Source organism: Cottoperca gobio, chromosome 4 (genome assembly GCF_900634415.1).
Source record: "Cottoperca gobio chromosome 4, fCotGob3.1, whole genome shotgun sequence".
Lineage (NCBI taxonomy): Eukaryota > Metazoa > Chordata > Actinopteri > Perciformes > Bovichtidae > Cottoperca > Cottoperca gobio.
Window position 1 is genome coordinate 12,301,075 of NC_041358.1, and position 21,929 is coordinate 12,323,003.

The 21,929-nt window shown below is 40.6% G+C and overlaps 1 protein-coding gene across 1 annotated transcript in view; it reads left to right on the top strand.

Moving 5' to 3' along the window:
* col24a1 (collagen type XXIV alpha 1 chain) overlaps positions 1–21,929 on the top strand; it is an 81,471-nt gene that overhangs the window by 30,400 nt on the left and 29,142 nt on the right. The window contains 19 exon segments of the mRNA XM_029430505.1: positions 1,007–1,051; positions 2,005–2,058; positions 2,571–2,615; positions 3,743–3,796; positions 4,304–4,348; positions 5,250–5,303; positions 5,723–5,767; positions 10,047–10,100; positions 10,463–10,507; positions 10,872–10,925; positions 11,411–11,464; positions 12,426–12,479; positions 14,481–14,534; positions 14,659–14,712; positions 15,552–15,596; positions 15,796–15,849; positions 16,934–16,978; positions 20,229–20,282; positions 21,543–21,596. Of these exon segments, the coding sequence (XP_029286365.1) occupies positions 1,007–1,051; positions 2,005–2,058; positions 2,571–2,615; positions 3,743–3,796; positions 4,304–4,348; positions 5,250–5,303; positions 5,723–5,767; positions 10,047–10,100; positions 10,463–10,507; positions 10,872–10,925; positions 11,411–11,464; positions 12,426–12,479; positions 14,481–14,534; positions 14,659–14,712; positions 15,552–15,596; positions 15,796–15,849; positions 16,934–16,978; positions 20,229–20,282; positions 21,543–21,596 (963 nt within the window).

Here is a 21,929-nt window from a genome sequence, read left to right on the forward strand (position 1 = left end):
ACAGAAAGGGTTGTAGACTGTTTCCCAGACACACTTACACAGGAGAATGAAACATTAAAACTCATGTGTAATACACTGTATTATCACCAATTTAATCTGATGAACACACATGCCAACCCTCTCTGCGCTCTTTCTCTTTCCCAGTCTATGCCAACAACAACAGGAAGTACAAACCATATTGATTTTAACACTGGCCAAAAACACATTTTAACTCTGTCGTGCATCCATGAGAATTTCCGACATCACAGCCTCCCATTTCAGGGTTTATTTACTGCAACCTTGAATCTTTAGAGTGGTACCAAAATGATGGCTGGCAGGAAAGAGGATCCAGACTGTTGCTACGTTCTTCAACATTCCAGGAAATTGAGTTGTGCAACAAAAACAACAAACTGTAGTTCTCTATCAAACAATATTGTTTTATTGTTTTATGGTTTTATTGTTTGTTCTTCTCGTTTTCTATAATTTGCACCGACTAAAATATATCTACTATTACATGGATTGTCATTAAACTTCATTCATGCTCCCCAGAGAATGACTCTTGAAATAACATGTCATTTGGTACAAATATCCATTGTTCCCTGACGGTCGTGACTTGACTGGTGATTTCCTGACTTTTACTTTTAGCGCCACCATGAGGTTTTGTATGAAAGTCTTGACAACTATTGACTGACCTTAACTGTCCTATGGTGTAGTGCCACCATCAAGTCTAAAATGTTGTTTCGCCAATACTGTGATTTATGACCAAATACCTGCAACAGTAATGTCATTCCCATCAGCCTCAGCTGTACTTTGTGTTTAGTTCTAATTACCTGCTCAGCATCAGCATGTTAGTATTGTCATTGTGATCGTGTTAACATGATGACTTAAGCATTTAGCTTAAAGCATTTCTGTGGCACAATACAGTCTCATAGAGCCGCTAGTAGACTGTAGACTCTTAGTCTGGTAATGTCTATTGTGTTTTTGGGTGAAATATACTCAAACACATTTGTTTTATTCTATTTTCAAGGGTCCTAAAGGTTATTCAGGGCCTGCCGGACTGCCAGGAGAACAAGTAAGTGGTGATGTGTGTGTGTGTGTGTGTGTTTTATTTTGCCAGAGTTTAGCAGTTGTTATTAGCACTGATGGGACAGGTGTATCGAACCACAAAAGCCTTAAAGCCATAAGACATACAGCTGTGCCTGTGTGCGTCACCACCCAGGGACTTCAGTCCTTCAACTGTCCCCTTTAATCAGTGGTTCCTTTTATCTCCTGTTTATTCCGCTCTTCTAGATGAAGAAATCTCATCACTTCTTCAAAATGCTAACAATTAACGTGGCCCATTACACAGACTGTTTCACATGTCCTCATCATAAGGCTCTTAGCATAGAGAGGAATAACAACATATACAGGTCGCCCGCACAGTTTAGATTATTACTGATTGCAAAAAGATTTTTTCAAGGTTTGAGAATGAATTGTTTTTATTCATATTCAAGCACATGGTAAAGTAATACCAGACTTTGATCAACAACAATATCAAACCTGCACATATTATTGTGGTCCTGTCAGACAATAATGGTGAATTTCGGCAAAATACGAGGTTTGTTGCAAAAATGCTAAGGCACCGTTTCAAGGTCTGTGCTTTATGCAAAGTCAAAGATAACAATAGTTATTACAGCAACCCATGATTGTTTTAAGCATCAGGTGAATGTTTGAAATGCGACATTTTAACAGTGGGTTTAAAAAATAGCAGAGTGAGCCAGTGGGGGAGGGGTGGGCTGGAGGGGTGCAGAAAGGTACAGTTAATAGACAGGGTTGTCTTGGTGGAGGCTGTCCGGAATGAACAGTGCTCGTTTTATTCCTCAGTTGGCAATGCTTGTAGAGGTCTGTGTGTCTCCTCTTTCACTTTATCCATCCATCTAATCTCCCTGTTCACCGTCCATTCATTCTCTCTCTCTCTCTCTCTCTCTCTCTCTCTCTCTCTCTCTCTCTCTCTCTCTCTCTCTCTCTCTCTCTCTGATGCTGCAGGGCATACCAGGACCTCCTGGGGAAGCCGGGGCTGCAGGTTACCCTGGCAGGCAGGTGCAGTGAAAAATACAAAAATACGCTTCCAGTTCCTCCATCGGCCCTCTTTAGATTCTTCGTTGCTCTACCAAGAACTCTACAGAAAATACACAGCAATGATAATGATAACTGCATATTGTACACTTCTTTCTGCTTTCTTATGCACATTTCTTATCCATTTTGGATTTGAAATGAAGTGTTAAACAACTGCTATTTTTTCCACTATAGTATATAGAAAACATAGTTTACAATAAAAAGTGCATACATTAATGCAATTGGTTTCTGATGTCTCTTCATGTGTGTAGTCTGTGGTCTTAAACCAGCTAGTAGTGTGGATGAGGAAATATGCAGTGCAACTTAAAGTATAAAAAAATATGTTTTCTTTAAGCTGTCTGTCAGTCAAGCATCCTGTATTCCTCTTATCTGGACATTCATAGTCTGATATGTTGTTTTCTCACCATGTGAAATCACTGAGCTCTTACCTACTGTGACAATAGGTGAACCTCACCTGAGTCTTTCCTTTTTCTCAGGGTTTAGCTGGGCCACAAGGTAACCCAGGGCCTAAAGGTGTCCGTGTAAGTACAAGCGGTTATTTGCTTTCACTCTGCCTTCTTTTCTTCAGCAGCACAGGATTGAACACCTCATTTCCTGAAAGGATTAGAACTCCAGAGAGACTGCTCGGAATCTGAGTTGTATTTCTGACATACTGCCTGATGTGAGACTGCTCGTGGGGCTCGTTACTATAGTTCATTCCCGAGCAAGCAAGAATGCCCCAAAAACAGGAGAACAGAAGAAAGAGAAAAGGATGGAATACAAACAGATGGGAGAAAATATGAAAGCAGACGGAAGGGGGTCAAATAAGCTAGTGAGAGATGGGACTTAAATGGAGCATTGCAGCCCAGAGAAAGAGGATACCTGGGAATACTATGTCATTGTGAGGCAGGCAGCGTGAAAAATATCCACTAAGACAGACGGTACACTGATAAGATGTGATTGATTTGTGCGATAGAAAAAAAGGAGACACGGTTGTGCAAATTACTCGTACCTACTGACTACATCCTATGTCATATACTTGGAATGCAGCCAAGTTATTGCCAATCTCACAGTCATCATGTCCAGAATGACAGAACAGATAATGTATATCAGGGTTTTACATTGAAGAGATTATGATGTGGTTTTCCTGTACGTGCACAAGGACACGAATGCATGCCAGTGACACGAGAAACATTCCTGCCAATGGTGCCATACTGTTCCACTGATCAACAGGTGGCGGTAACGCGACAAGATATACAGCAATGTGTGAACACAGCTAGCAAGTAAACATCTTTAAGATACAGCCCTAATGGCTTGTAGCCATATTGCGTTTATCTTAAACAAAAACAGAATACCTCACAGCAGCCCGGCCAGTGACACCAAATATTCCTCCATAGTTTTCCCCAGCATACATCAGGGTCACGGTCACACACATTTCAAAAGCATGACAATGTGATTCATTTTTTATCGCATTAGCAGAGCTTACGGACGACAATGTTGATCTTTCATTTGGTCTGTGTGACCAGCAATGTGCAGTGTCTATGCTAAAATGGAATAGCAGTATTGTAATGATATTGTTTTAATGAGATACTTTTATCGCACTGCGCAAATGCGTTGTTGTAATGTTCAGACAATATTGTAATAGGACATATTGCTGATTTATTTTCAGGGTTTCATTGGGCCTCCTGGCATTGCTGGGCCACCGGGACTAGAGGGGGAGAAAGTGAGTGATGTTTGTTGAATGCACATGATTTTGAGATCTTTTTACTCACTACTCCTGTGTATTCCAGGTGTGGGGCACACAATTATCTCTTATAATGTTCTCTACTTCATTTTTCGTATTTGTTTCCCCTCTTTTGTCTGATACTTAGTACCTCCCCGACTGAAGTTTGATACATGAACATTTTTGTTTTAGCACTTTGCCCTAATCTACATTTTACAGTCAGCTTTGGTCTAGTATATATCTTGATATATGTTGAGCTACTGATACAGATATATGTCATTTGTTCATTTTATCTGTCATTAAGGGGGGGCGGGGGAGATCCTACAATACATTCAGATAGATAAATCCATGATATTAGAGGAATGATGCCGTTTGACTCTTCTATCGCTGTAAAAACCTCTTAATTTTAGTCCAGTAGCTAAAACTGGTTTTGACCAATTCTCTGGAAGCAGCCATGTTTCATGATCCCAGATTTGAGTCACTTATACTCTTGTTTTTCTTTTCTAGGGCATTCCTGGTCCTGTTGGAAAACCTGGCACCAAAGGAAGACACGTACTGATTAATTCATATCTTATAGTTGCTTCCAGACTCAAAAAATATACATTTGTCATCTATCAATAGCTATAAGGAGACAGCTGCAGGCGTGATTGTCTGTGTTATCTTGTCTGGAAAATCGTGGAGATTGTACTAACGGATATAAATGTTATCCATCTGATAATATATACAGAATGTCCCCTTTGAAAGCAGCACTTCACATCCACAAATGCCCCAGGGACATTTTAATTCATTTGTATGCTGCATCTGTTGTGAATGTGCTAAAGCAGCAGGACATTGAGGGCCACTGTTTAAACAGTGCAGAGAGAAAAAATAAGAGCGAGGAATAACTCCTTTAGAGGATTTAACAAGCTGTGGCAAATCATATTGGAAATGTTTGATGGCGTGTATTTTGGCATAGCTCCTGTAATGGCAAGTTTGTTGCTGGGTGGCATTGAAAAAAGTACAGATTAGGAAAGAGACAAATGGAATGTCATGGTTGAGCCCTCGCACTGAAAAGTTAATGTTTTAAAAACAAGCCCTGGCGTCTCTTCTGAAGTTGCCAAGCGGGCAGTCAGCCCAGTGTCTGTTTCATCCGGCTAACTGGATGAAAGTCTCTGGCCCCAGGGCAGCTGCAAGCCCGTCCACAAGCTCACCTCCTTATCTTGCTTCATTGAATGAGAATTATTTTCACCGCCATGTCAATGCAAATTTGATCTTGATCAACCCCTTTGGGAAATTACATGTTAAATGCTATTTGTGAAGTAAAGGTTGGAACAGAAATCTTATAAGTAACAGTAAGAAAGTAGTAAAAGCTAAATAAACGATTTTACCTTCACCTGTGTGAAAGTTGCTCTATTGACTGATAAGTCGAGGGTATATTTGGCAGTGGTTGAGTGTGGATGTCCTTCCCCCACAGGGTGTGGTGGGTGATGCGGGGGAGAGGGGGCCTCCTGGTCCTGATGGCAATGAGGTGAGAGCTCGTGTCCGCCTCCTGGTGAATTCAGCTGTCCTCTTTTTTTATCTGACACTTTTCATCTACCTCTGCTGTTATTTCATCGTTCTGTCCTCCATCTATGTAGTCTGTGTCTCACAGAAGATAGTTATTGAAGTGTATAACTTTATCTGTAGGTCTCATAATATTCTGTTTAAGAGTGAAGGAGATAAATGGTCATCACTGGTCAATTATACAAATTACTGAGAAGCCTTGATTAATAGTTTTTTGTTTTCAGACATGGACATGTTGAGATGCTTTTGTCATCTTAGATGTTTGCACATGAATACATTAAATGACACTTACAGCATTTCCAATATAGCCTTGGAAATGAGGAATGTGCATTGCTGTAAGTGTCCTGTCCTGTGTACTTAGGATGTTGCTGTGATGTTTCACAGGGGCCTGTTGGTGGGATTGGCATTAGCGGCTTTCCTGGTCTGAGGGTGAGTATCAGTTTTGCAATGTTCTATTTTTTATTTGTTTATTACATTTCCCACGGCTAATACGCGATATGTTTGATCTGTCATTCACTTGTCTTACAGTTCTATCCGTCTCTGCTTGTTTCCAAGATTGCTTGACTCTTTCCTTCTACTTGTCAATCTGTAGCGTTTAGATTGTGGTTTGGATGATGGATATTAGGATGTGCTGTGTTTCTCCATAAGTGATGAATGGGATTTCTCATGCTGCCATCTATTTGTTTTAGTTAGACTTTCTGTAGAACTTGTTTTTCATGGCAGTAGCTTTTTCCTTACAGCTAATCGAAGCCTTGAGCGGTGGAGTCGTCACGTGAATGGTTTCATTGAAACAGATTTTATCCAAAGTTTTAAAAATCCAATATGTAATCCGTTTTTAATCACCACGTGACTCCCGCCAACGCAGAGTTGTGACAAATGAAGCTTAAATTTGCATGAATTCCGATAAAAGTTTGCATTGCAAAAAAAACAGACCTGTATCTGATTTAGGCAAATTATAAAAGTGGCTCAAATTAGAATTTAAAAGATTTCATGTGATTTTTGTATTGTTAGAAATCTGGAAAAAACTGATCTGAATCACATATGAGCAAAATACAATTTCCTGCATGTATAGCAATGGAGATGTTCTTGGATGGGCAGTGAAGGTACCCTAAACATGGAAATGTGTGTTTCACTATGAGGGGAGTCGATAATAAAACATTTTTAAAACTCCAGCCTCTAGCCGCCAAAGGCTTCAATGTTACCAGCACGACCACTTAGGATGCTCTGTCCTACTATGGCAGTGAGACAAAATCTAGACTGTCACAGGCCTAATACAGAACATGTTGTCTTTTTACTGCAGAATGTACAGCTGTTAAAAAGTCTGGGATCACAGACGCCTCTTAAACACCTGACATTAAAATAGATACAACTGTGTACGGCACCTTTGCTGTGCCTTCATTTCAAGCTTCATTTACACTGGCTTGCTGTCCTCAAAGCGTGAGGATTTATTAGGGTGCTCGAAGGGTCACTCAGTGTGCACTAGACACATCTGGATGGATAGGGTTTTCTTAACCTTCCCCTCAGCTACTGGCTGTAGCCATCAATTACTACAGACACAGTCAGACATGAAAACTGCAGACACCATCTTTATTTCTTATTTGTTTTACACAAACAAGGATATTATCACAGAGAATGTTTCACATGTAGAGGAATCAAAATATAGAGAACCATCTGCATTTTCCACTACATCTGATATTTCAGTTTCATTCAGTGTGTCATTCTAGATTTCTTATGTGATGGGTCATGGCGCTACGCGTCACTGTAAAAATTGGCAGTCAAATTTACAAGAGCAAATCATTGTCACTCCAGATTAACTGAAAAAAAGAGTCGGTAGAAAACCGTTTATGTGACTGTCTGCTCCAGAGTTAGACTAAGGTTACCTACACTTCTCAGGTCTCTGCAAGACTTGACACATCATACATCACTGTTTTTGGTGTGGAAAAAACAGGATCTGACACAGGTGTGCACACATGCATATAAGAATAACACACACACACACACACGCACACACACACACACACACACACACACACACACACACACACACACGCTCATTTATCGATGACAAAAGAAAACACCTTTCTCATCTGCAAACATTGGTAAATGTGCCCCATTTCTCTGGTATCTAAACACATATTTATAGATGGTGGGCTTCATGTCCCTTTCCCTTTTCTTTCTTTTGATTGCTTCTTAATTACTCTTTTGTTCAACACGGTTTGTTGATAATTTCATTGCTAACGAAAAGATGTACACTACAGGTCTGACCTGATTAAGTTTCACTTAAGGTGCTACACATATTTGGTTACTTCACAACCAAATGTGTTCCTAACCACACATTTGACCTTGTGTAGTTTTATTGTTGTTTTGTAGTGAACATTAAGTTCTGATACAAGTGCAATTGTGGAAGAAATCCAAACACCATCAAGCATGAATAAATGTATAGAGTTTATGATAGCATCATGATTTCTATGTAGTGTAACACGATTTATTAAGGACATGGCCATTCCTGTGAAAAGCTCATATCTTCAAATTACTGGAAACTGTGTTTATATTGCACATTATTGACGTTTTGTTTTACAAACTACAAAATGCTATATTACCACCTCCCAAAAAGCAAAAACAATTAGAGGCAGTGGAATGAACTATTAATAATTAAAGCTAATATAGTGGTATATTCTCTTTATATCAACAAAGCATTGCTTGTAAGTACTTTTGAGTAATCATACAAGAGAGCCAAAATACTTACACCTGACTAAATATGAATTAAATCAAAGACGGGATTAAGGCCCGTCTTTGATGTAATTCATATTTAGTCAATTTTCCAGAGTGATTTTGAGACAGAATAGATCTCACAAAGGACTTTGATTTGATATTTAAAGCAAATGTTCACTTCCCAGTGTCACTCACACCCTTGTTGTGGCTCCAGTTATGATCACTCATGTATTGAAAGGCAATTACACAAAGTTAGAACTTTAGAAACACAGCAGCAAGAGTTCCTTCTGGTATGCAATTGAAGTCTTTGCCAGTGTGTGACTCAACTAAATGTGATGCAGCCAGACTCTTTCACAGCCTGAATGTAAAACAAAAGTGTAGTAGAGATAAAACATTATTGTTTGAAATGTTATCGTCTTATTATGTGTGTGTGTGTGTGTTAGTGCTTTGCCACTCTTCAATCTTTGATCATTTCCGCGTGGTATGGTGAGGCCTGCTTACTTAGTTAATAGGGCTTCCCCCACTCACATGTTGTCAAGTTTATGATATACTGGATGCTGAAACATTTTGTCTGATTGGCTGTTCTGAGGCTACAGTGGCTGTGTTGAAACAAGTGGTACAGGAATGTGACAATCTGTTTTTTGTGAAGACTTTCATGACTTCAGTGTGGCTGGCTGAGGTAATGGTTTGGATGATGATCTCTAACCACCTGGCAGTCAGGCTACGTTGTGACAGCAGAGTGGGATGTAGATGTACCAGATCACTTCAGCTGGGCTGGTGGGCACCCTGGTTTTTAGGGAAATGTATTTCTCTTGGTGTATCTCCTCCTTTCAGGATGTCATTTTATATGTGTTCTCTGTTGAAAGCCCCTTTTTGATAAAGCACATGTGATTTGTGTACATCCTGCCACAGTGGAGCTGCAGCATCAAACACCAGCCTTACAGGGTCCAGATGGACTCTTAGTTTAAGCCACATGTCCTTGATGACATAATATTAAGCCGTGTACTCTCATTCTCTTACACACCTCTCACTTTTCTTTGCATATTGACAGTGCTGACAGATTGATTGTTTGGATAGAGGATGGTGCTCTCATCTGAGTGATCTGTTACATTTTCAGTCTCAGGCCCTTTACTGCAGAGAAGTGAAATAAGAAGTTCAAGGTTTTCAATTGTCTTTGTATTCACTAGGCTTTCACTCAGTATATTAGTTAAGGCAGACACTGTCTTCTCCTGACTTTCTTTGAGCAAATGTTGACGTCTATTTACCTTCACTCCCTTATCCTTTAAGCCTCACTGCTGTCTCAAAGAGGAAAATAAAACTTAAGTGAGCAGACTCTGGTCTCCTCAATAAAAATGTTTTACAAAGGAATCCATACCTATATACCTACAGTATGTGCAAAGGCAGTGTTTAGTTAATTGTGTGTTGTGTGTATCACCACAACATAATTGCTACTGACATGGTTTTAGCAGTCACTGTGAAAAAACCATCCCATCAGTAGCCAGCAAACTGCATGCCTGCTTGTAAAGGATATATATATATATATACATATATAATATATATATATATATAGCCACACATTCTGGCCATTCTCACCTCACCTCTGTCAATTAGAGTGCATGTTGTTGGCTGGCAGTGGTGAGAAGGGCTAAGCCCAGGCCCCTACAAAGCAACTGGATGCACTGTCAACACAGCTTAGTTGTGTTGTTAGGTTGTGACAAAAAGGAATGCTCTGTGTTGGATTGTGTTCATGTCAAAATAACTTCCCTGCCAAGAAGAAATCGGAAACATTTAGTGTTAAAAAAATGTAATTCAGTGTCGGGCAACAACCGTGGGCTAGTATCAGCACTGTGTGTGTGTGTGTGTGTGTGTGTGTGTGTGTGTGTGTGTGTGTGTGTGTGTGTGTGTGTGTGTGTGTGCGTGTGTGTGTGTGCGTGCGTGTGCGTGTATGTGTGTTTGTGATACATAAATTCCATTGTCTGCCTCTTTCCCTCTACAGGGGGAACTAGGGCCTGAGGGACTGCAAGGACTTCCTGGTCTGGTGGGACCTCAGGTAAGTTAGACATTGGCTACTGCAAATGCTCAAAATTTTAGGAAAATACTGTTAAGTACAGTCAAACCATTGTAACCTTAAAGTATGTCCTGTATGTATCTCCTCATCATAAATCTAGTACCACCATATATAAATTTTCTGGCCTCTCAAAAGCTATAAAGACAAACGTTTCAAAACATTTGCCAAAATGTGAGCTTTTATCATCCATCAGCCTCCTCCTTGGCTTCACTTCATTTGCAAATCCCTCCCTCAAAACGAAGTCTGTCACTGATTCCTTACAACAAATGTTTCCCTTTCCTTTCCGTCTCTCTAATGGACTGATTCTTCTACTTTCCCTCCCGTCTTTTCTCTCCCTGTGGCAGGGCCCAGCAGGACGAGCCGGCCTGCCTGGATTGAAAGGTGATAAGGTGATCTAAATATTTATATTATTGCAGTGTATCTGTGTGTAATGTGTCAGTAGCCCAGCTCACATCATTTCTACGTATTACAAGTGATCCTGTTAACATTTGGATTACTCAGCCACTCAGACAAACTCAAATTCAATGTGTTGGTTCTTCAAAGTGTTGCCATTTGTTTTCATGATATTAAAGATGAAATTTGATAGCAGCTTGTTTATATACAGTATATATATTTAGTTATATATATTATATTGTATTTATATTATACAGTTTACTTTATGTACAGGTATATATCTCTTATCTACGGTTGTATTGTGATCACTGTGGAAGAGTAGCGTTGTGTTATATCTCTGTATGATACTGTGACATTCAGGCTGGAGTGGGACAGATTGGCGAACCAGGAGAGATGGGCTACCAAGGTGATAAGGTACGCTCCCCGTCACTTAAGCGAGATTTGAATTAAAACACAGATGAACATTACATGCATGGAGCTTTTATTACCAAGCATAAACCTTGTGAAGTAAAAATTCTAACGGAATACTGAGAACATGTCACTGTTCTTGAATATTTACCTATCCCAGAACAGATCTCTGTTTACCTCGTGCTGTGAGTCATTGGACAATAGCAGAATCTTTAAAGGAACACAAGTCTTTGCTAAATCAGTAAAAGATGAATTAAAACATTTCCACAAATCAGAAATGCATTGTGTTTGAACAAATTCACACACACACACACACACACACACACACACACACACACACACACACACACACACACACACACACACACACACACATATCTCGGCATCTAGGCATGCTCTCACTTATATAGAGATGGGAGATAAACAAACACATTAACACACACAAAGAGTGTGTAAGGCCAGTTTGAGAGTGTTATGTCTGTTTCTTTCAGGGTGTTGCTGGTGCAGCTGGTCCTAATGGGCCAAAAGGGAAACCAGGACCACCGGTATGTTCGTGTGAGTGTGTTATGGGTCTGTGTATCCAGGGGAGCATTAGGCAGACATTTGTGTGTGTCTGTGTGTCATTTTTATAGACAGAGCAAAGTAAACACAGTGTACCACAATGAGATCTAGAATGTACTTTTGTTAGCTTGTAAACTGAAGTCAATTCGGTCACATTAGTGTGGTAGTGTGCGACAATGAGGGAAGAAAGAATGCAACTATGTCAAATCAGGTTTACTGCTCAGGATCCAAGGAAGCGTAGTGTCGAGTGTGAAGTTGTTTGGATGAGCAATAATACCGGAGGCAAAGTATTTGGCCCGTACCGAACAGGCATGTTTTAAACGGAAACTGCACTCGTTATAAACAAGTCCAGATACCGTCCTGTTCCAGAGCACCTACATTCTATGCAGCATCAGCTGTTGTCGTAGTTCAAGCAGTATTCTTCTGAGTAATCAGAATTACCACATTGTTTACCCCGGTGTCATTTTAAGAAGAATAAAAAGGAAGATTTGGTGTACTACCACGTAGTGCTAAGATGTATCCAAACTCAGTATTCAGTGTTGTTACAACAAACGGTTTTCGTTTGCTTGAGACTAAAATATTCACCCATAGAAAATAAAGAAAACTTTCTTATCTCTTGCTTTGCAAAGGTAGCTGCATGACATGCTCACACAATGTAGAATAAGCAAACAAGCAATACTTAATACTATAAAGTGAGGGAGAGGGAGAGCACCCCTTAGTGTTAGGGGTTAAGTGTTTAATGACTTTGATGCCTGATAACATGAATACATGCTGCATCATGTTGTGAAAGATCAGTTTGTTGTTTGCCTACACCCATCAGTGTGATAATTAATAACACAATGTGGCATCACATTGAGATGCACACTGATGAGGAAATATAAACAATACATTGACTTTATGGTGACAGAAGGAATAGTTAAGATGTGTTTTCTGTATTTTAAACAGGGTAAAATTGGTGAGATGGGGGCACAAGGACCACCTGGGCCCTCAGGACCAGAGGTAGGACACACACATAAGCAACTATATTGCTAATTGTTTAATCGTTAAAAAGTATTTTCTTTTATTGAAAACTTGTGATTGCTCCAGGTTCTCAAATGTTAGGATCGGCTTCTTGTACTTGTCTTACGTTACAGTAAATGTATTCTCTTTGTATTTTGGACTGTTGGTCGGAAAAACCAACAGACCAAACAATTTATTTTGAAAATAAACAGAATATTTGTTAATGAAAATGAATATTCAGCCTTAATTCAGACACAGATATCTTGACAGTTGTAGCCAGATAGCTGAGTGTTCATGGTCCCTATGAGGATTCTTAGTGAGTTTTGTGATTCTGATCTCTGAATCATCATAAGGATTACAACCAAATGGTTCCTGTAGATATTTATGATCCTCAGCGGATGACTTGTATTGTTGTTAGTAATCCTCTGACTTTTCCTCTACTGCCTCCATTAAAGTACTTTTTATACAGAAGAAATATGAAAATCTTGTAGATTACAATAATTTCCGCACATTCATGCTCCCCAGATGATGAACACTTCCCAAGCTTTCCTTTAGCACTACCATCAGTTCAAATGGTGTAAAATAATTGGTTACATTCAAGCCCTTACCAAACAAGTCCACACAATGCTTATAAGCCTATCACTGCCTTGGAAAGCTCTCTGTATTTCACAGTTTACTAGAGTTGTGGTGTCTGTGGCAATTTTCCCACACTGGCACACCAGTGATGCGATTTACATCAACCAGCCAGAGCTGAAGTGGGAAAGAGCATAGCGGCGGAGCAGTAGCTAAGAATATAGCGGACGCTATGGTGTGAAAGCGTCCGAGACAAGTTTCTGGAGTTGATGCTCCACATAAAAAAGTAACTCTGGTCGTTCAAAGGAAGGATTAAAGACAAAAAAAGAAAGTCATCTATGGCGAGGACAAACGGGGCAGATGCGGCAAGCTCACCTGCAGGCATATTAAGCACGTGTCAACAGTGTTTGTGTAATTACTCTCACTGCCAGATGGGGGAGACAAATGTTCCGCACTCCAGCTTTAACACCCGACACCATGACATTTCCTCTTTTGCCCAAAGTTTCTTCTCAAATATCTAAATCTAATGGGAAAATAACAATAAAGATAACAAACCTGAACAGAATGATGTCTTTTCACTTTGGTCATTAGATAGATTACCTGTATTGTCATCCTGAGGTTTCATCTGTTGTTGCTCTTAACAATAAAGTCAGTCAGTCTAACACTGTTGTATGGTGTGATGATCATTGAGGCCTATGGCGGCTGCGTGGGGATTTAGATTTTTAGGCCCGTTAAAATATTGTTAGGTTGAATTTGTATTCTACAGTGTTTCATAATGATTAGTTCATTGACATTTTACGTGCACAAATTCATACTTCTCTTATACTGACAGAATTTGAGTTTTCAACAATGGAGACAGCAAGTGGTCTCACTAGCCTTTAAACTTTGTACGGTCCATGTATTGCAACCAACACAACATTAGTGTTTTGCCCCTTGTCCCTGTTCTGGCATCTCCCTCACCTTCTGTCAAAGAGGTCATTGTTGATGCTTCAAAGCATGTGAAAAGTATGGAAAATGTCAAGAGGCAAGGAGTCAGGAGTGCAACATAGGTCACATAGGCCACAGCTTTTTCTGAAATGAGTGATTGTGTCATGGCAGGCGTGCCTGAAGGTATTCACCTTCTTTCAGTTTCCTATACATTCAAAGAAAAGCCCCACCCCTACGTATATCTGTCGAATACAGATTAATGCAGGATGCCTTCAGGAATTTTGCAAAGAAGAGCTTCTGCAGTACATCAACATATAAATAGGCCTACTTTATACCTGCCATTTTATATTCAGATTAATCCTACCCCTCCTGTATGTACACAGAGATGCAATGAATATATTTAATATGTGGGATCAAACACAACCAATTATTCATGTGACTCGTGACATGTGAAGTAATAAATGACATATAATAATAATTTCCCTCTCTTGATTTTGCAAGGGTTTTCCCGGGGACATTGGAGTACCAGGGCCCAATGGTCCACCAGGACCAAAGGTACAACGACCTCTCTCTCTCTCTCTCTCTCTCTCTCTCTCTCTCTCTCTCTCTCTCTCTCTCTCTCTCTCTCTCTCTCTCTCTCCATATATCCATTGAATTCATGCATTCGGCTGTGTTTCAGGGTTTGCAGGGTGCCAGAGGGCCCCAAGGCCCGCTAGGTCCCCAAGGAACACAGGTGAGACAACTCGACACCCGACACGTCTGCTCGTTTCTTGACTCACTCATACAGAAAATACGGAATACGGAAAATATGACTCATCAAGGGATTTCCATTAGATCATTATTCTGAGGCGAGATTATCTAACCCAGTGCTTCTCATTTAGCATCTTGTCATATCTCAAACAGTTGCAGCGTAGATCCTAGGGGGAGTTTTTTTCTCTGCCATATCTCTCAGGGCATGTTCCGCTGGGTGATGTCATGATTTATCATTGGGTGCTTATAAAAACAAAGCTGAAAGTTTTCCAGCCCTGGGAGAAAAGAACATAAACCTTTGGAAGGTGTACAACACACACACACACACACACACACACACACACACACACACACACACACATACACACACACACACACACACACACACACACACACACACACACACACTCTTCAATTGTGCTGAATGTTACAGCATTGACCAGGCAATCGCTCACAAAGGTGCAGTTGGCCAGTGTACTCTCCTGTCACACACACTCTCCAGGTGTGGGCTCGGTCAGTGCAAAGACAAAGACTAAGGTGTTTGATTCCTGAAAGTTGTGGAAAGTAACAAAGTACATTGACTGTACTTTGTGCTGTACTTGAGTCAACATTGGATTACATTCATCTGACAGCTGTAGACAGTGGCGTGGGTTTGGTTTCAGAAGCTGGGGGAGCACAGTGAGTGCATTTCTTCATGTGTTGGGTGTGCCAGCTTTATTTACTTGTCTATTGGACTCTGTTGTGTATTTGTGAGCATGTCTTTGTGTGTGCGTTTATGTTTGCCAATGTTTGTGTCTGAGGAACTATACTGTGTTTCTGCAGGGTGATGAAGGACCACTCGGCCCACCGGGGATCGCTGGCCCTACTGTAAGAACTCCTACACACACATACTGAATTTATACACAAAAACACAGAAAGAACATGCACACAAGCCTTGAGCCTTTTGCAGGTGATTTAAATTAAACTAATCGCTTAGATGTTCTCTCAGGAAGCAGCTGGGATAAGATAAGATGACCGTTGCTACCTTTTGATCATTACGTGCATGTTTGTGTGTCTGTCTTTTTAGGGAAGATCTGGAAGGAAAGGCTACATAGGCGAACCTGGCCCCGAGGGTTTAGAGGTGAGTCTAATTCTGTAACAATATATCATGCCACAATATTGTGGAATACAAACATGTGTAAAATATGCATTGTAGACTTGAAAAATGGATCACATAATAAACTAATCTGATACATTTTGTCTCTAAAAGAATGCACACTGGCTTTGCATATTGTACATGACATTGCATTTTCATACTTGAACATGAACTGTGAAAATTGCTGGTTTATAATCCAATAAAATCATGTCCATGTACTAAGAGGAAATAAATAAAGTTTAATGTCTTAATTTATTAGTATTTTACACTGTGAACTGTAAAACCTGCTGAGTGCTGAAAACATCAAGACACTTTAGTTCACAAATAATCTTAACTTCTTTCATTTCGGTAGAGCCCAGAGTCGGTTCATATCCGATTTCTAATGTGTGTCCTAAAGGAAGTAGGTTTGTGCATAGATTAGCTTTTTCTCATGTGTATATAACAGTTCAACTATTTAGACAAACGTTGTTTTACCTTGCTATTTATATATGCATATGCAAAGAATGCCTGCGTATTTGTCGTAATACATGGGCCTATTCTTTCTTCTGCCAGAACTGAACACTTCCATCATTAGGACACTGACTGCCTTATGGCTTGTACTCACAGTTTAGATGATATTATGCTTGTTCTTGGTTTATACTTACTTACTAAGCACACCGCAGCATTCTTCATCATCATCACCCTATTTTATTGGCTGTGTTTGTCTTTTGTACCCACCACAAAAGCAGTGCAATGATCACCGTATCTTGTGTTTTAAGATTGTATTATTGAAAGTAGCTGTCTAGTGCTTATCCCTGACTCAGTGCCATTGTCTCCATATTTGTGACCCATTTATTGCCTAGGCTTACTGTGTTGTAAACATGCTCTTAATTAGTAGAGAAAATGTATTTCTTGAAGGGCTATCATCATCATACATGTTGGCAAACCAGAAGAGAAGCAACACGAAATCATTGACAGTCCCATGCAGTCTGTGTTCCTTTTTACTCATATCCTGTGAGTCCTTTATCTCTTTGATCTCTTTGATTACAGGAAGCTAACCAGCACACTGTCTAATGTTTTCTGCTTGCAGGGAGAGAAAGGGGACATGGGAAATGTTGGAAAAATCGGACCACAAGTAAGTTGCTTTCACGGTTTTAACGTACAGGACTGACAACAATTAACAGCCATCCTGCTGTCGATTAGTAGCTTCTCATTAAAACCTCCCTTAAGAGTGTCATTGTGGAGTCTGTGATGTAGCTTTTATTAGCTTGAGTTCCTGTACTTAAATGTTTTAATAGTTTGCTTAAAAGATTAATGTACATGTTACATTGAGATGATGATGCAATGCTTCCACAGTTAATTGAATTAAATCCTCCAGTGTGGCAACTGTGAGGGCAGTTACAAGAGTCTTGCTGTTTGTCTGACTCACTTTTAATGTTGACAGCATTTGTGTCCTCTCCCACCACCCAATAGTGTTCTCATCATGACATTAGCAGAACACTGCAGTAGAACAAAAGGAACACCAATCACAGATCCTCTGTGGATGTCACCTCAATTCTTTAAGGCTCAAAGCGTGGGTTTGACATCTGTTGTGCATGTTGTCATAGTATAATAACTTAAGTAGAAAGCACTGTGCCAAAAAGAACTTGTCGACGGTTTCTTCGTCCATGAAGTGACTTTGCAAGTGTTCCAAAACATCTGTGTTAGGATTGTTTTCTAAATGTACCAATTAACTGCAAAATCACAGCATCACAAGTCTGTCTTTCTGTTTCATGCTTCAGTTAATGCTTTATACCCAGCACAAATACTCGAGAGAATTGTTGGGACATGTTTCCGCTTTGTTAAATCACACAACTGCTCTGAACATCTAAAGTATGTCCGTCCTTCCCAGAGGCCCCTTAATGTTAATATTTGCATTCTGTGCATAGTGGAGGCAACCAAGCGAGCTAAGTTGGACTGTGTTGCTGCAGTGCACATATGAGAGGGATTAAGCACTTACTGAGTAGAGGGGCCTTTGAAGCCAAGGAGGAGCCATGGGGCTATGTAGGGGAAAAAACCCTTGAAAACATATGGAGGCTCTCATGAAAGCCATTTCATCACTTTCCAAATAAATCTGATGCGTAAGAAACTGAGATAGACTGTTGATGACTAGTGCAGGTTAACCCAGGGTCGAAGCAGGGAGGCTGAGGGTCTCCACCGAGTACTTCCTATATCACCAGGACTCCCATAAACTGTTTCAAGTAACATTTTACGGGAGGTTTTACAGTTTTAGCAAATTTAGATTGACTGCTGAGTGTTCCATTTTTAAGTCACTTTCCAGTCTATAGCTAATAAAACATGTTTCATTCCTCAATGACTAAAGGCAGCCACAGGTGTGCTTTGAAATATAGTTCACATGTTAACCTCTGTGCTTTGACTCTCAGTGGCTCAATGTGTACTTACATGTGTGCATTAGAAAGAGTGACATTAAGTGACTTGGGCTTTATTTCCTCTCTAACTGTAAGGTTAATGGCTATACCAGTACTTTTGAAACCCAAGCTGTGTCTGAGGAACCAGATCGCCTTCAAACAGTATTGTAAAAGCTCTCACGTCAAGGCCCTGTCTCATGGAAACCCCTTTAAAACCATTTCCATCTGTTAAACCATACAGGTTACCACATTGTCCCACTTTGTGTTCTAATTAAGGGATTTGAGGTCAATTTAGAGCTCCTGTTCCCATGCCTGCCGGCTGCATCCCCTCACAGACACTCTGCTACGAATTCGTCGCTCAACTGCTTTACTTGCTTCCAACAGGATAATACCCTTTAGGTGATGATACATGAGGAACACTTTGAGGTTGTCAGCCTTTTAGCTGAGTTAGGGAGTAGCAAATGGAACAAAAATCTCATTGTGTTTATCTCAGTGGTCTGTTTCTTGTCTTTCACTTTGTCAGTCTGTTACTCTCAGTCTCTCGCTGACTGACTCACACACAGTGAAATACTCAAAAAGAAAAGAATAGAAGTAAATAACAAGAACATATGCTTATGTGACAGAAGTGAGAATAGCACTCATGTAGAGTCCCGTAACCTTTTAACTATGTGAATATATCATTATATATATATATATATATATATATATATATATATATATATATATATAACAGCGAGTAAATAAAAACTTGGACCTCACAACCAGAGAGAGCCGCGGTCTGACCGCACTGGCTTTTGTGGTTGGCCAGAAGTGAGACCATGGTCTGCATTTGGCGGTCATATGAATTATTATAGTAACACTGTAATTCACTTAGGTTCAGATATTCTGGGAGCCGTGTCCTGGTGGATTTGCGCACGTGCTGTGGTGCTGCGTACTTACAGTATTGTGGCTTCGGTCTGGCTTGTGATAGTTAGTTGTTCACTCGTTATACTTTGACTGTTTGAGACAGGGTTTCAAAAAGTACAGGCCTTTCTGGCGGATTGTCTACCCAGCCACCCATAAATCCTACAATTCATTTTTAAACTCCAGATTATCCAGTGGAGAAGCTAGCACTGGTCCAAAGCACAACCCCTGTCCCAGACGACTGATCTGGATGTGGTTAGGCTCCTCTGATAACACTCATATATATAATTAGCTGATGTTTTTTCCCATGAGAACTTCTTTACTAAGTATTGTGTGTATTTTTGAGGTCTTCTATATTGAGTTACTTTATGCTGTGATACTACAATGCCCATAGTAATTCCCAATCACTGATGTTGTGCCCAAGTAATATATTATTCTTGCTTCATGCCACACATGCCAGTTTAGCCAGTTTTGTTTTAGCTCTTGTAGTTCTTTGTTCAATAATCGTTGATTTTCCATTTCTTATGGATTGTTATAACAGTTTTTGAATCAATAACAGTATGGCAAATATTGCTGTGTCATCTGCTTTTGCTTTGTTTGTCTGTGCTACTGTCTCATCCTCTCCTCTCCTCTCCCATTCTCTCCTCTCTTCTCCCTCTCCTCACTCTCTCCTCACTCTCTCATCTCCCTCTCTTCTCCTCTCCTCTCCTCCTCTCCCCTCCCCTCCCCTCCTCTCTTCTCCCTCTCTTCTCCCTCTCTCCTCTCCTCACTCTCTCCTCTCCTCTCCCTATCCTCTCCTCTCCTCTCCTCTCCTCTCCTCTCCTCTCCTCTCCTCTCCTCTCCTCTCCTCTCTCATCCTCTCCTCCTCTCCTCTCCTCTCCCCTCCGCTCATCATCTCCTCTCTCCTCTCCTCCTCTCCCCTCCCCTCCTCTCCTCTCTTCTCTTCTCTTCTCCTCTCCTCACTCTCTCTCTCCTCACTCTCTCCTCTCCCTCCTCTCCTCTCTCCTCTCCTCTCTCCTCCTCTCCTCCCCCTCCTCTCATCTCATCTCATCTCCTCCCCCTCTCCCTCTCCAGGGTCCACTAGGCCTTATTGGGATAGCTGGGGTGATGGGAGTTCCCGGTGAAAAGGTAAGGAGTGTGTTTCTCTATTATTAGGCTGTCAAGCAACAAGCTGATGCTGACTGTCAGCAGGAGACCCCTATAATTTGCATTGCGTTAAGCAGCCATGGCTTGAGGCACCAGAGGGCCCAGAACACATGTTTAGATAAATACTCAACACTCTCACATCCACATCAATAACAAAATAGTCAAAGGCATGTCATGTCACCATTACTGCCTCACACCCCTCTGCCCCTACCTGAAGCAAGCAAGGTTAATTCAGGAGAAAATTTCACTTGAGTATCTTTAGACAAATTGGTCTGTCACCATATGTCATAAACCTAAAAGTGTATTTGTTCCATAATTGGTGTAATTAAACACATGATGCGCATGTATCATGTATCACAAGACATGTACTCATGATACAATCTGCAAAGGTCCTGAGGCTTTCTCCATGTTCAAATCCCGATGCCTCTCAGCTAAAAATAAAATATTTCAAGGTGCTCTGCAGCCTTCCTGCTCAAGTGAAATGATTTTACCTGCAGTCCTGGTGTTGATTATTGACAGAAAAAAACCCTGTTTTCGCCATTGTTCCCTATCTCTTTCCAGCCTGTTCCATTTTCCTTCCTATGCTGACACCCCCTGTGTGTCAGAACATGTTCTTGTGATGGAAAGCCGCCTGCCTGTCAGACTCTTGCTTGTCCTCCACCCCCTCTTATACAAAATCCTCCTCCTGCTTCAGTCTGTCAGCACCAGCCATACCCTGACAGCCCACAAATTCCTTTCACATTTAAAAAAACAAACAAAAAAACAAATAATGTATATATGTGTGTGAGTGTGTGTGTGTATATATATATATATTATATAAAATGCAATACTATCTTTTGGTTTAGACTTTTCATTCCAATACAGAGCAGTACAACTATTCTGCTCATTGGATTTGACCTTTACAGTGATGAATGTTGCACACTTCCAATGGGATTAAAGCATCACGACAGTGAAGTGTTCGAGGGGTTAGAATAGAGACCTAGGCAGCTTAACTGCTCACCCGGAGTTACCTTTGCTTTTTACACACCGTGCCACCAACTGGGTTTTAAAGAACCTTCTCACATTAAACTCCACTCAACCAGCTGTCAATCTAACCTTCTGCATTTGAGAAGCTGATCTCCAGTTGCATGGCTCTTTATTAGGAAAAGTGCATGTGAAGCTATGTTAGGATTTTGTGTGTTGAGCTTTCAGGTCATGGTTTAATGATCAGCTCTCTTTCTGTCTTACTGTTTTTTCCCCCAGGGCGACCGAGGACCAGCAGGTCCAACGGGTCCAGTCGGGGAGAAGGGGCCACGGGTAAGTACAGTCACTGAGGATAAACTGCAGAGCTCTGCTTCTTGCCTGAGAGTTGGTAAACCCCAGAGCCATTGTGTATATATTGAAAAAGGATTTCCAAGAAATCAGCAAACGCTACAACAGCCTATCAGAGTTTGAATACATTGTTCAGTAAACTAATGTCTCAGGATGATGAATATAAAACTGAACCACTGAGCAATGTTGGCTGTAAGCTTTAGCAGACATTTCTGAGCTACAAGGTTTATTCCATGGAAATGAAAGCAGACTCACTTGGTCTAATAGGTTTCAGACTTACTATGTTGTAACCTTTTTTAGATACAAATCTTTGCAAAA